Source organism: Diospyros lotus, chromosome 13 (genome assembly GCF_014633365.1).
Source record: "Diospyros lotus cultivar Yz01 chromosome 13, ASM1463336v1, whole genome shotgun sequence".
NCBI lineage: Eukaryota > Viridiplantae > Streptophyta > Magnoliopsida > Ericales > Ebenaceae > Diospyros > Diospyros lotus.
This window is the reverse complement of record NC_068350.1, coordinates 1,948,403-1,963,776: the sequence shown is the minus strand read 5'-3', so window position 1 is coordinate 1,963,776 and position 15,374 is coordinate 1,948,403. Positions and strand designations below refer to the sequence as shown.

Genomic DNA, 15,374 nt, shown 5'->3' with positions numbered 1-15,374 from the left:
TCACACTCAATTTTGATATTTAAAGTGACATTATGGATTAATGTATGATACATTTATATTGATATGACACTAATACATCAATAATCAATACACAAGTATCATTTTAGGTGTTAAAATTAAATACCCAAATAACACTTTCAATTTATTAATCATGACTTAAAGGAGAGAGTTGTGACTTTGTGATGACTGATGGGTGCTCTCCTAGTAGTACTCCAACCAACCAAAAGACTGTTTCTATATTCATGAAGAAATGCATTATGATGAACATTATATGCAAACAAAAATCTTAAGAGCCATGATGAAGGTTTCGTGATGAATGACGTTTTGCATTGTGATTCTCTTGTGTTCTTAGTTCAAAAGGGATCCCTGAGTTGTGTATGAATTCAGTTAAAACAATATAAATTAAAAAAGAAAAAGAAAAAAGTGAGCGATGTCTATCTCACTTTCTTGTATATTCTATTACATTTTAATGACATTCAAACCTAACTTAGTTTGCATTTCTTCAACTAAATTTTGTCCCGAGTACAACCATAAACTGAACCATAACCTGAAATATTGAACCAGTTAAGCTTGTCATCCATATCACAAAATTAGACGTACCCTATATTTGTTTTCGTATCACAACTCGGGGAGTAGTACCACATTCGTAATAACTACAGCCAAAGTATGAAAGATCCAACAAGCAGGCAGGAAATATAGATCAAAGCATGTTAAAACTGCAGTTGGCAAATGTGACATCTTCTAAAACTGCTGCTTTGTAAGAACTGACTGCCATTTTTAAGTACCAATAATATAAGGAAAATGAAATTCATATCTATATCGAAACAGTCATTCGATTCTCTACAATAAGAGAGGGATCCTACTTGAGCATGAAAATTCAAACCTCAACTTATTCTAGGGCCATCCCTAGAAAAGATCATTTCAGTGAGGATGGAAACCAGGAACTCTACATAGCAGCCAATGCTGTTTCGTCGGATCCTTCTCAAAATTTGGTCATTTAGCCTTGGCATCGATCACTTTCTTGGCAAAAGATGGCAAACAGAAAGCTGCAGCGTGAATCTGTCGAGGAAATGAAATAGGTATAAAAACGGAAGGAGCAAAAAGTCAAGCCCTCAAGCTAGATAAATGTGACCGAAAAGTTTGGTAAAAAGAATGGAATCACACCTCAGAGTTGTAGAATTTCAATGGCCCTTTTGATTTGCAATGGCTATCATCAGCATCTATAGGGTTGACCGGATGCTTGAAATCCACAGCCGGCCCCTCAGTGGAGCAAAGCATGAAACCAATCACCCCACTGAAACCAAAATCACCAATAATATTCATATACATAGTAATAGTGTCCAAGAATCAAATCAAGAACAGATAACATATAATAGTCACTGAACTCCCATACATTTGACTATGAACTTAACCAATTTACATGTGATAGAACACCCCCTAGTTACTAAAAGGATCAAAGGACATAAATATCGAAGCTTAAAATGAGGTGCCAAAATGGTGTGAGAACCAACTTTACAAAGTTGCAATCATCCTGGCCCCTTAAAAATGCCCCATGCCGTTAGGAACAAAAGCTTACAACTTGTGGTGTCAGAACTGGGATAAAGGGATTGGACATGTATACCTTGGATATGTCGGAACAGTCGTCCATGCATAGTTGACAGAGCCTTTGAATATTTGGCGGCAATTTGCCACAATATCTTCAATTATGTGCATGTGAAGCCATATGCTTTCAGCTTGAGTACAGACAACCCCTCCTGGACGGAGAGCCTTTGCCATTGACTCAAAGAAGGGCTTCTCAAAAAGTTCTTGTGCTGGACCTGATTTAAACAAAACATGACTAGGGGAATTAGAATGCTACAAATTTCAAAACATAATAAAGAAAACAAATGACAGCAAAGGTGGTATAGATGTCTGATATATAAAAGAAGAAACAAATTGATCTGATAGATAACATTACCAATGGGATCAGATGAGTCCACTATAATGGCATCATAAGTTCCTTGAGGAACAGCTTTCAGAAATGCAACTCCTGTGAGGTTCAGAACCCATTATGTACGTGGGACAAGGAAACAAAAAATGAACTCAGAAGAAGAAGAAGACAAAGAAAAGCAGTGATCATACCATCACCGATATGGAGTGTTACACGGGGATCCCCGTACCCAACAGCAACTTCAGGAAAAAATTGCTTAGAAACCTAGAAGATAAACCACAAGGCATTGCAGAGCAATCAGATCCAAATTTGACAAATCCCTTTGTCCATAAAACTCAAATCATAAAACTCATGAAAACTCAAGATTTGGATGCAAGTCCCTGGTATCCAAGGAGGATATGTATAGAAAAGATTTTCTCCAAGAGATTAACACCTCTGCAATCTGGAAGTAAAGGACTATACCACAAATCAAAAATAAAAACTGAACCATTATCACTCACATCAACCACCATTTTATCAATTTCACATATATCTATCTGCTCAACTGAAGAATGGCGAGACACTTCACGCAGCACACCACCATCTCCTCCTCCAATAACCAAAACCTACCATATGAAACAAGAGTGAGTTCCAAAAAAGAGAGAATTACATCCAACAATAGCACATTTATAACAGGTGTTTATTAGTTTCTGTGAAGAGCTTCCAACACAAGGCAAAGAGAGGGTGGGGAGGGGGCAAAAACCAGTGCTGCATGCTCAATTTCCACAAGAAGTCAGTATCCCTAACTAATGGATTTAAATTACAATTTACAAACATAAAGATTCACGAAAAACAAAGGAGTCCCAGTTGTGCAGCTAGTTGTTTTCATGGACTCGTAATCTGTTTTGGGTCATTACATCATAAACCTCCCAAAATAACAATGGGGTTTGTCCTTGGTTGCCCCATGCATAAATTTTGAACTTATTAATCAACTAAGATTTACCCCCGAATGGAACCTCAGTCTAGACTAAAGGCTCACCATATAAAATATGACACAAAATTGATCAACTAGATCCACAATAGTTCAAGAGTTTGAGTTACTCAAGGAAACAGCCAGTTGCATTTTATCTGCCTCTATGTAACAGTTCATTAATTAGTTCTAAGCTGCAAAAAATACCTTCTTTGGGCTGGGAATTGAACAAAGTGGAAGGTGAGTAATCATTTCTTGATATGCACATTCATCCCGCTCTGTCAGTTGAATCACACCGTCTAGAACAAGAACCTTCCCATATGTAGAGGACTGCAACAATGCATAAGAAGCAGTCACATCAAAAATATTAAAATAGCCAGTAATATGCTGGCCACAACTAATGCAGAAGTGAAATTCAAATAAACTCTGAATAAAAAATACCTGAAAGACCATGACATTCTGGTATTGAGATTTCGCCTGAAATAAAATCTTTTCTACTTTCAATGAATGTGCTTCTCCTGTTTCCATTGAAAATTAATGCCACGCATGAAATCATGTCAATACGAACAGGAAAATGACTACAAGGAACTACTTTTATGAAAGGAACACTCATTACGAGAATAATAGTGATACACACCTCTCCAACAAGGTTATAAATAATCATAATATATTTTGGCTTCAAACTAGAGGACTGACATTTAGGAATTTAACAATATATCACAAATTCAACAATCTGCATAAGAATAACATGATAGAGTACACAGCTGCCAAATATTACAAACTAGTCAAAGCAACGAGCAACTTTAGTGCTGGGTTAAAATGACCAACCAACTAATAACGCAAATGCTACTACCTTCGAGATGAGACAGTGTAGAATATTCGTGGCATGAATAATTTATAATGGGTTACTAACTGGTCATTCAGAAACGTACAAGAATCTCACAAAGGGTAAGATCGTTTCGGTACTGCATACAACATCTGTATCAGATCAAGTAAGAGATAAAGCATGAAGTGGGTTGACACATTCCAGCAGACTTAGACTCAATAGGAGAGTTCCAGAATGGCAGATAGGCATGTGCAAATAGCACCTCCAAGGAATTATATGTATGTCAAATTCAGGGGGGAAAAGAAGACAAAACTGAAATCCCCCAGTTTAATAACTACTAATGGACAATAACTTCATTTCGCAATTGTATGGTAGCTTTTACATGCAGATTCCTGATTCCTTAATGTAGCCTGTCAAAAGCTGATTCTTCAAAGGTCTTTAGCGTAAGGGATAACTCACATCCATTTTGTTCTTCACCGTGTATATGTAAATTTTGTCTCTATTAAACCTATCTTACCACCAAATATATATATATATATATTTCATCTTCTAAGGGAAATAACAATTTCTACAATTTTCTTCCAAAGTATCTCTAATTTTATGATAAGCACCTCTAACTGATATCTTAAATTGAATCTTTCACTCAAGCACTGAGCATTCACTAGCGTTTAGCAGATTTCTAAGTTTTTCTTCTTATGTCAGCTGGATGGAAATCTTCCTTTTCTCTCCTTTCACTTCACGAACCTCCAAAAGCATTGATTTTTTTCAAAATATATCAGCTAGTGCAAACTGGTGGAAAACATATGTTAGAAATTATTACTACCGCTCAAGTGGGATGAAAGAGGGTTCTAGTTTGTAATGGATGGAAAACTTAATTTTGTGTATTGAAAAAGCAATCTTAATAGTTTTTTAAAAGTTCGAACATTTTATCATCCTTTGGAAGAGCATGGGATAGACAGCAACATAAAATGTTTCTCCTTGGTTAGAGAGTAAAGGAAATTTGAACAGATAACAAGTAGCAATTTTTGACAGGCAGAAACCAGAACAATCACAAAATCTCAACATAAGCAGAACATTGGGATAAATAGCAAGAGACGCCAAAAAAACCCTCGGCAAAGGGGCAAACCGGAAAGTACTCACAAAATCAACTCCTATTAACACCAAACCACCATCTCAAACATCAAACGACGAAAACAGAGGCCCTGAAGAACAATCCTAGTCACATATAACCATGGAGATAAATATTAAGGACTGAAAACGGAAAACCAACCAGGCCACATTGGGCTTATCTCCGAGAACCACCCAGGTATAACGGTGGATATGTACTGAGACTCGTTGTTCTCATTGTTGTTGATGCCTTCCACTTCCACGGGAGCAGAGACTCCGTTCTCGTTCTCTTCCTCCCCTCTCTGCCTCTTCGCCGGCAAATCGGCTGCGACCGTCGGGACGCCGCTCTCCTCCGCCATCGCCTCGGTCTCTAAAACCCTAAAACCAGACGATTGCTTCAAAGGAAGCTGCCGCTGCGCATGTATATATAGAGAGAGAGAGAGAAACGCAGATGGATATCTATGTATATATATAGAGAGAGAGAGAGAGAGAGAGTATAAAAGATACGAGAGGCACAGACAACCTGCTTATCAAAGACGCCTGTAGACAAGCTCTCTTTTCCGTGTGAGGTTATAAAAAATATTATTAATTTTTTAAAAATATAAATATTCTTTCATTTGTATATATTTTTTAAATTTTTAGGGCAAACCAATTTTTAAACAAAAGGTTTTTTTTTTCTATAACTTGAAAAAATCGAAAAATTTCTCGATCATAGCCAATCTTCGATTTGGACCTATCTTATTATCCCTAAAGCTCACAACTCATTTGTTTCATAGTTTTAGGTGAATAGATAGATTTGTCGTGATCCAAATTTTGAAGGTCTAGCTTTTTAGATAGACACAATCGATTACGCAATATCACTTAGAGATAGAATCGAACCCACGATCTCGCAATTTAAACAAAATGTTAGAACATTCAAAATTTAAGATTGAGTTTCAAATCAGGAAATGTCTAAATAGATGGCCAATGAGATAGAATCAAACCTATGATCTTACGAATTAAATAAAAATGTTAGAACATTCAAATTTAATATTGAGTTTCAAATCATAACAAAATATCTAAATAGATAGGCCTTACCCAATATTGGTTAAGATCCAAGACTACGCCCATAATTGGCTCTTCGTGTCTAATTAGAGGATCACATCTAACAATTGTAGTGGTCTTATATTGGATACGTTGATTGCATGATTCACCTATGTAAAGGTGCGGTGTTTAAATATAATATTTATTATGTATTTATTACATTATTACTGTGTCATTCTCGAACATAATAGCTAACTTGAATATCGACATCTCCCTTTCTCATAAGAATAGTCAATTTAAGACAAATTCAAACTCCATAATTACTTGGACAATATGAAAATTGAGAAAAACTTAAAAAGAGCACTATGTTATCACAAATCAAGTCATAATTTCATCACTACTCAAATCTCACAAATTTAGGTTGTTTTTATCCAATTTTTAAACTCAAAGCTAAAATTATAATAATAATTTCATATGAATTTTATTTATTTATAATTATCAACAATTAAAAAAAATACTTTGACCACGTGGGCTTTAGACAATATTTTTTTTTATTTAGCCAAAAGAACATAAATATAATGAGTTTATAATAATTTAGTGAATAAAATTTGAAATTTATAAATAATAATAATTATTATTATTTTTATTCTTCTAATTGATGATGGTTTGATTGAACATAAGATAATGGGCTAAGATTAAAGGCTATGATTGTGGCGGTGAGGGTCTTTGCATGTGCAGGGGTGAAGATACCAAACATGAAATGATAGGGCTTTCAATTAGGGCTCTGTTTGGGGGTTGGGATTTTCAACATGTCAGACCCAGGTCGATGCGTGCATGTATTTGCGCCCCTCTCTCCGCCTTGGAATGGTGGGTGTTTGTGCCTTTTGGTCTTCCCCAAACGGCCCCTGTCCCAAGGGCTGGTGCCCTAAAGTTGAAAGGTTGGATGGAGAAAGCAAATAATTTCTTCATCATCCCTCAAATCAAATAATGATTGGGTGCTAATTTGTTGTTAGTGTAATGATTTTAATGGGAGGTATATTCTATTTTTTTAAATTCATAGAAAATATATTTATACCAAAATAAAACATTACATAATATAACTTTTGACATCATAAATTAAAGAGCCTTGTACTTTTAAAATAATTTTACTTGATTAAAGTTTTCAACACTTGACGGTGTCGACGGTTCGGATTGGTCCAGTTCTATAAGAATCAAGTAATCGAAGCATTTTTAATGATTTTAAAAAAATAAGAACCGTAACCGAACTTTTACACATATAAAACCAAATCATGATCAATCCGTCGCATCAGACCGGTTTCAATTCTATCCAATTAATATTTAATTTTTAAATATTTTGGCAAAATATGAAATTACAAACAAATTTGTTAATTAAAATAAACCCATAACTTCATTAATGCTTCAAATCTCGAAGTAAAAATAAAACAAAATAATTCATAAACTATCTCATCAAATTAGATTACATCGACCATTAAGTATAACAATAGCGCATAAAAGTTTAAAAAAAAAATAGTTCGTATAACAATAACCAACAACAAAAAATAAATAAACAAAAACTAGCATATTAAAATTGCAAGTAATAATATATTTATGCGTATGTATATATATATACCCAAAAAATAATAATATATATACAAGTATAATATCAGTTTCGATTCGATTAAAATCACGGTTTAAGAAGAAAAATTAGTAACCAAACCAAATATATCGGTTCTTAATTTTTTAGAATCAGAATCTAATCGTTGAACTATAGAACCAATTCAAAAGACATAGTTCGGTTCGGTTCGGTTCATCGATTTTCGGATATTTTTTGACACCCCTATTAAAAAGTAACTAATTATAATGATATATAATCAGATAAATTTTTAAATTTTATTGAAGGCATGCTCGAATTATTTTTTTTTTGTTACTCAATGAATACAAATTTACTCGACGAGCTTATCAAAAAAACAATTAAAATACAATTGTAATAAGTTCTCACCAATAAAAAATTATAATTAAACTTTTTCTTTTGTGCTAATTGTATTACTCTATATAATATATAGTTCAAACGTAAATTCGCATTGAGGATATTTGATTCGCTTAATTGCTTAAATATATGATTTAATGATTTGAGCGAGAGTGTAATAAAAAATTATGAATAAAATTTTATTAATGTAATAGGTTGATGAGGTGTATTGAGGAAACGATTCCTAAATGATAATGACTAAAAAATCTTTAGTTCTAGCAATTATTTCCACCTATATAATTATTTTTATACTACATGAGTAGTAATTACTAGTTCATGTAAGAATTTATATAAAATTTAACATAGGATAAGTTAACATCTTAATTAATGTTAGCAAAATATCCTAAATTTGCAAGGACCTAATTCACTCTACTCCAGTGAAGATAGGGTTAAGGGCTGTTTAACCAATGTCGAGTCATATTCAGAGAATTTATACTTAAGTTTTAATTAGAATTAAGGTGAGAATAGTATTTACCATCCTTACCTTGACTTGCCATTCTCTCTCTTTCTACACACACACACACACATAAATTTGGAGTATTTTGTCCTCGCTTCGCCTTTACCAAATTTTATGGGTGAATAGTTCAATGTGTCCCAATTTTGCTAAGGTGTGGGAATAGGGTAAAACCCCCCACCTTCTCTGGGCACTAGAAGGTGGTGTATGGATCAAAGAGTAGGGTTTGGTCTAAAGTTAAATTAATCGTTATATTTTAAAAATAAATCAAATATATTATTTTACTTTTTAACTCGAAATCATGTCAATCATTGTGATATGCATAGCATGGTGAATAATATTTTAATCCCATTAGAATTGTGGATAACACATTTGTAGATGTCAATTGAACTCATCAAGACTGAATCGAATTGATCTAGTTTGGACTAATTCGATCTAATCCTATCTTTAATTAGTCTTTGATTAAAATTTTGTATCAATTCAAAATTTGATCAAATATCATATAGAGTCGGTTCGAATTGAACGAATCCCTGGGCATAAGTTGGGGTTGGGCCCAACTCTAGCCAATTTAGGGCTTCATATCGAATAGCAAAACGGCCCAAGGCCATTCCAGCCGAGTGACTCGGTTTTCTCGTACATCGCCGCGCCGGGATTTTCATTTCTATCTCCAGCCTTTCGCTGAGTCCAGAAGCTGTCCAATCTCGATCGCCAGTTCCGTCTCTAGGAAGCTCCGTTCGTACTAGGTACCTCTCTCTCTTTCTATCTCTCTCTTCTACGATATCTCATTGTAATACATGCCCTAGGGTTTTGAATCTCTCTCCTGCCTACAATATCTCATTATAAATACATGCGTTTTCTCCGTGGACGACGAGTGTAGTTGGTTTGGATCCTATCGGCCTTTCGGCGTTCAATACGAAACGTTTCTTCCTGCTGCGACATCAGATTCGGGCTTGATTAACTAGCAGTTCATTATTGGTTCACAGTATTGTATTGCTTTAAATTCGTCTGGGTTAATTTGTATGTTTCTTGTGGTCGAACAGCGTCGAGGAAGCTCGACTGTGGCATACGTGCGCCGTTGCTAGGTCAAGTTAACGAAACATGGTTAGTTTTCGCAATTCTACTTGTTGATTTTGTAGTCTCAAGATGACCTGCTGCTTATTCTTCCTCAGCATGCGTTGATCAGTTCTGAGGCTCGCACTGACTGATAAGTACGACTGTATGATATGCAAAGCATTGTGGCATATTAGAATTTGGTTTTTGCATGTAATCAAGTGATTCTGTTTGATGTTATAATGAATGGGAGGGTCTTGTGATTTGAGAAGAGAATATTTCTTACACCAGTTGTATCATATCACGTTGTGGATTGGACACAATGGGGCAATGAAAAGAGCCAATTTTAATCAGTGTATTTCATTAATAGGTGGAACCTAAAGAGCTTACCAAAATGTTCTCCTATAAAAAAGAAGAATTTTATTTGGACAAGTTTTTTATATGAAGCCGTACTTAATACAAGTAAAGGAGAGAAGTGGAGCCAACTGAATACATTAATCTTAATTGTGAAGTGTTTCGGGTTTAAAATTATAAATTGTAAATTTAACATTTAGCCCCTAAAAATATTGAAAATAATATATTTAATTTGCTTTGTTTCACTTGACTCTTATACCATATAGACAGGATAATGTGGTGCAACAGTTGTAGCCAGTATTTGGACTAGTTTGTGTGTGACGTTGGTTGTAGCATGGATCTTTGTTTTCCTACTTACTGTCAAATCCATTTCAGCAGCAGTAACATGACAGCATAAACTTGTTAAGTGCAAATCTTTTCTGGTTTAATTATCACTCAAGTGAGGAAAGAGTAGTGCATCGTTATAGGACTTTGGATATTTTGGGACCATTTTATTGGAAGTTATACTTGTATTTTGATCTATGTAAACCACGCGAATTCTAACAAGTTCCAGTTGGTAGTAACCTTTCTTTTTGAACTTTATGATGAAGGTAAAGGCAAATTTTCATTCTCTCTGTTTCAGTTTTTGTTTGAGCCTTGAGATATCAATGATGAGCATTTTCCCTTTTTAGGATCGTGTATTATTATGCTGTTATGTTCTTGAGATATTAAATGGGAACTCTTCACTTTTTTGTTTATCAGAAACTTAAGATCATTGTTTATGGACATTTGGAAGTTGTTATGCTTCTCAAGTTGTTTATTGTAGTTTGTTTAATATATCCCATTTACTCCAGGCGACTCTTGCTGATTCTTTCCTGGCTGACCTTGATGAGTTGTCCGACAATGAAGCTGATCTTCTTGTGAGTAATTTTTTGTTATCTCAATTTTACACTGATCAGTTTATGACTTAAGTATCTCCTTGGACAGATAATGCTTGTACTTTGCTTTTACTAAAATTGTGTCTTTTTTTCCTTGTAGGATGAGACTAATGATGATGTGGAACACATGGAAGAAGATGATGAAGAGGACTTAGAAGACATAGAAACCCTTAATTATGATGATTTGGACAATGTCTCTAAGTTACAGAAAACACAACGTTATATTGATATCATACAGGTCATTTTACTTGCCATTTTCACACGTTTAGTCCTATGTCTAGATGTTGAGCGATCTTAGCATTACAAATCTGTGTTCGTTATGATTTCTTATATCTTCTCTTTTATAGCAAAATTCTATTCATTTAGGAAGTTGTATTTATTGAAAAAGGTAGGGATATATGTGAAAACTTTAGATGAACCTTTAAAAATATGCATCCGATTGCTCACGTTCAATTTGCCTAAAATATTTTTTCTTTGATACTTAAAAGAAATTTTTACCAGTATGTTTCTCATTATTTTTCATTTTTTAAGTTGTAACTTGGCAATTTACAAGTTTTACTAGTTAGCCAGTTCTAGGTATTGTTTTAAAAACTAATGGCATGGTCTCTGTGTTGCAGAAAGTTGAAGATGCTCTTGTGAAAGGATCTGATGTTTCAAATCAAGGCATGGTTTTGGAGGATGATCCTGAATACCAGCTTATAGTAGACTGTAATTCATTGTCAGTTGATATTGAAAATGAAATTGTTTTTATCCACAGTTTCATCCGAGACAAGTATCGTTTGAAGTTTCCTGAGCTTGAATCACTTGTTCAGCATCCAATTGATTATGCCAGAGTAGTTAAAAAGATTGGGAATGAGATGGACTTAACCCTTGTTGATTTGGAAGGGCTTTTACCATCGGCTATTATTATGGTGGTTTCTGTTACAGCATCAACCACTAGTGGTAAACCCCTTCCAGAGGAAGTCCTCCAAAAGACAATTGATGCATGTGATCGAGCTCTCACTCTTGATTTGGCAAAGAAAAAGGTCTTGGATTTTGTTGAGAGTAGAATGGGATATATTGCACCAAATGTTTCTGCAATTGTTGGGAGTGCTGTTGCTGCAAAACTTATGGGGACAGCTGGTGGTCTGTCAGCATTAGCCAGGATGCCTGCTTGCAATGTTCAGCTTCTCGGTGCTAAGAAAAAGAACTTAGCTGGATTTTCTACTGCAACATCTCAGTTTCGTGTGGGTTATCTTGAGCAAGCAGAAATTTTTCAGAGCACACCTCCTTCTCTAAGGATGCGCGCCTGCCGACTGCTTGCCGCAAAATCAACCCTTGCAGCACGTGTTGATTCTACTAGAGGAGATCCAACTGGGAAGACAGGAAGAACCTTCCGGGAAGAAATTCGTAAGAAAATTGAGAAATGGCAGGAGCCACCTCCTGCAAAGCAGCCTAAACCTCTTCCAGTTCCTGATTCTGAGCCCAAAAAGAAGAGAGGTGGTCGGCGTCTAAGGAAGATGAAGGAAAGGTAGTGTAGTTCTTCTCTTGTCTTGTCTAAGAATGCTTCTCTATGTGAGGGTTTTTCCCTCCATTGTCATCGTCATTCATCATCAAAAGCCTTAGTCCCATTAGGTATTGTTTGTCAAATGATTCTCCCTCTCAAATCATCTTTATTATGTTCATTAATTTTTTTTAAAGCCATCACATCATATATTATCCTTAAGAGTTTCCTACTAATTTTGTTAGTCTTCTGCTTTCTCTCCTCTCTCTCTGCGTTTTTTTTTGCGAGGTAAAAAAAAATCTTCCTCCTTTTCTTTTGCCCCAAACTTCTTCTATTCGATTCACTTTCCTAGCATGTATGTGTTCAAACCATCTTAAATGCATCTCATGGTTTTTATCTTCAATAGACAAAACTCCAACCTTATTACAAATAATTTTGTTTTTAGCTCTTTTTTTGTATGACAACATATTATGTTATTGTAACATCCTCCTTAATTACACTCATATTTTGCATATATTGGTAATTAACTATCTAACATGTCGTGTTGTACCATAAAGCTAGTCTTATAGTTTGTTCGATAAAACTTTACATTGGCCCCTTTTTTTCACCTGGGGGGAGGGGGTGTGTGAGATTGGGGAGGATTGGATTTGGTGGCTCAATGCTATTTGGAACTGAATTCATTAGGGTACAGGATATGATATTTTCTTAGTATTTATGGGCAAGCATAGTTGGACTGCTAGTTGGGGTTGGTGGTTTGTTAGCAATGTTCTCTTTTCAGTTTGCACGTTCATGATACATCATTCTAGTTTAATTTCTTTAGAAATTTTGTGGTGCTGACGCACTGACATGGGAAGTGAGAGTTGGGCCACAATTTCATGGGGCCTAGGATCCTCTCGACACTGGTATGAGTATCTAATTGTATTGGCTAAACTTTTCTTATCTCAGGTATGCTATAACAGACATGAGAAAGCTGGCAAATAGGATGCAGTTTGGTGTTCCTGAAGAGAGTTCTTTAGGTAGGTTCCCGCCGATTTTGGATTATCTAAGTAACTATTGATTTGCTTGAGATGAATTTGGGTTTTACTTTATCTCACAGGATGCTAATTGATTGTTTTCTCGGATGTTCTCTTTGTTGAAGAAAATTTTACGATTTGTATTTCTGAATGAACTAAGCATCATATCTTGTCATTCACAGATTAACCAGTAGCTAAGAGAGCTTGTTACAGAAGTTTGTTTTTCTGTTGCTTTTGTTTTCGTATCTTAAACTTACTATATGAGAATTTATTCCATGTCCCTTTCCTCAATTTTTCAAACAGGTGATGGACTGGGAGAGGGATATGGAATGCTTGGCCAGGCTGGGAGTGGCAAGTTGCGTGTATCGATTGGTCAGAGCAAACTAGCTGCCAAAGTAGCTAAGAAGTAGGTCTTTTTGCACCTTTTTTTTGTTCCTCCAGCCAAAATGCAAATTGTTGTGGTCTAAAATAATAAGCACTTTGTTACGCCCCACCAGGGTTGGATAAATTCTAAGTTGTTTTAAAGCCATTTTTGTTAGTTAATCCTATCATCTAATCTGCCTATAAGATCTCATGGAATTTCTACTTTCAGGTTCAAGGAGAAGCAGTATGGAAGTAGTGGTGCTACCTCAGGGCTTACATCAAGTTTAGCCTTCACACCTGTGCAGGTCTTTTCCACTTCTTACTTCACTAAACCAGCTCCTTGATGTTCAGTTACCTTAATGCTCTGATCTAGTGATGTTGGTTTAGAAGTAAATTGGTGAATAGAGAATCTCCATTGTGTTACTCTACATGTTTTATACCAATAAACATTTGACAAGGCTGGTTTTATTTTTCACTATGTAGTTTGTTAGTCATTAGCTTAGTTTGGCTGTTAGGAATACATACCAAGTTCATCAGACATAAGTTTGAATTAGACATTAAATTAGGCGGATGATTTTTTTTTTTAAATTCCACACTTTCCCTCTTATTGAGAGTTCAAATATAGTTAAATAAAATCCAATGGGCTTGGATGCCTTTTTTTTTTTCTTCGTTTTTCTTGATAAATGATAAGTAAGAGTCTATATCAAAGAAGTGCCTCAGGGGGTGAATGCTGTACAAAAGAGCTTGGAGGACAACTTAGAAAGAAAGGTACTAAATAAAATGAACAAAAGACTTTGGGAATCAGCTGGTAGGGAGATCCTCTCTCTCACAAAGAAAAAAGCAAAGAAATTGAGAATGGGAGTTGGATAGTCTTTTTAGAAGTTAATATTTTGTGTCTAGGACTCTTCCTTGTACCCAAATTAAAACTTAACAGGTCCTAAGCCTTTAATAGTTGATCGAGCACAAACACGCGCACGCATGCTTATCAGTTTTATAATACTAGTAGACGGTAGATATTCTTATATACAGATGATGCAAATATGATTTGCGCTCATTCATTTGGTGATTTTGGAGTGATGCTTTCTTTGTCAGGGGATTGAGCTGTCAAATCCACAGGCTCTTGCAAATCAGCTTGGTAGTGGAACTCAAAGCACCTACTTTTCAGAAACAGGAACATTTTCAAAGATCAAGAGGACCTGAGTCGATGCATATCAGATTTTGTATAGGTGTTCTTCCTTAGTAGTTCTAAATATATCAGAAATGAGGTTTGCTTGAGGAAATTCTGTAAATTTTATATACTATGTACAACTGGAGATGTTTGGGACTTGGATTGACTGTTATTGCCTGCACCTAATTCTTAGGTACATTTTTTGTATTATCGGTTTGTCATGGCCCTAGAATAGTAGAGGGGTAATACTGTAATCGGGCTGCATATTGTTGTAATTCAGTTAATTGTAATTTGGTTAGATGCCCCTGGGTGTTGCTTTGTTTGTTGAGCTTCAGTTACGATAACTGAAGAACAGCCAGGTATGCCTATAAAAGGCCAGTTGTTAGGGGATGGGAGTCATTTAGGAATAAAAGATCGAATTTTTTCCCTCATTCTCTGAATTCTCTCTCTCCAGAACCTTCTATCCTTCCCAAATTCTTGCCGTTCTTTTCGTTCAGTCTAACTCTCCCCCATTTTCTCTCTGATTCTACTGAAATTACCACTGTCAGATCTTAGGATCTGACAAGGTTCTCTGGGTTTCTTTTTCGGTTACTCAAGTGATCATATTGTCTTTCTTTTGCATTGCAATTGGGAACGCTACATTTTTGGGAGTGGAGCAGGGACTATTTCCCCAGCCAAGATGGCATAAGATGCCTGTAAAGGGTTTAAGCT

At 35.4% G+C, this 15,374-nt stretch overlaps 2 protein-coding genes across 2 annotated transcripts; one reads left to right on the top strand and one right to left on the bottom strand.

Moving 5' to 3' along the window:
- Positions 1–694: 694 nt before the first annotated feature.
- Positions 695–5,295, bottom strand: LOC127789307 (spermidine synthase 1). The gene is made up of 9 exons (XM_052318193.1): positions 4,976–5,295; positions 3,321–3,397; positions 3,087–3,209; positions 2,431–2,535; positions 2,122–2,194; positions 1,958–2,029; positions 1,622–1,817; positions 1,165–1,294; positions 695–1,059 (listed from the first exon to the last, which is right to left on the bottom strand). The coding sequence occupies exons 1-9, from the start codon at positions 5,169–5,171 to the stop codon at positions 994–996; spliced, it is 1,038 nt and encodes a 345-aa protein (XP_052174153.1). The 5' UTR covers positions 5,172–5,295; the 3' UTR covers positions 695–993.
- A 3,605-nt stretch (positions 5,296–8,900) lies between these two features.
- LOC127789228 (U4/U6 small nuclear ribonucleoprotein Prp31 homolog) lies at positions 8,901–14,963 on the top strand. Its single transcript, XM_052318058.1, has 9 exons — positions 8,901–9,058; positions 9,356–9,416; positions 10,553–10,618; positions 10,737–10,874; positions 11,254–12,146; positions 13,065–13,135; positions 13,436–13,538; positions 13,725–13,800; positions 14,588–14,963. The coding sequence occupies exons 2-9, from the start codon at positions 9,414–9,416 to the stop codon at positions 14,693–14,695; spliced, it is 1,458 nt and encodes a 485-aa protein (XP_052174018.1). The 5' UTR covers positions 8,901–9,058; positions 9,356–9,413; the 3' UTR covers positions 14,696–14,963.
- Positions 14,964–15,374: the final 411 nt, after the last annotated feature.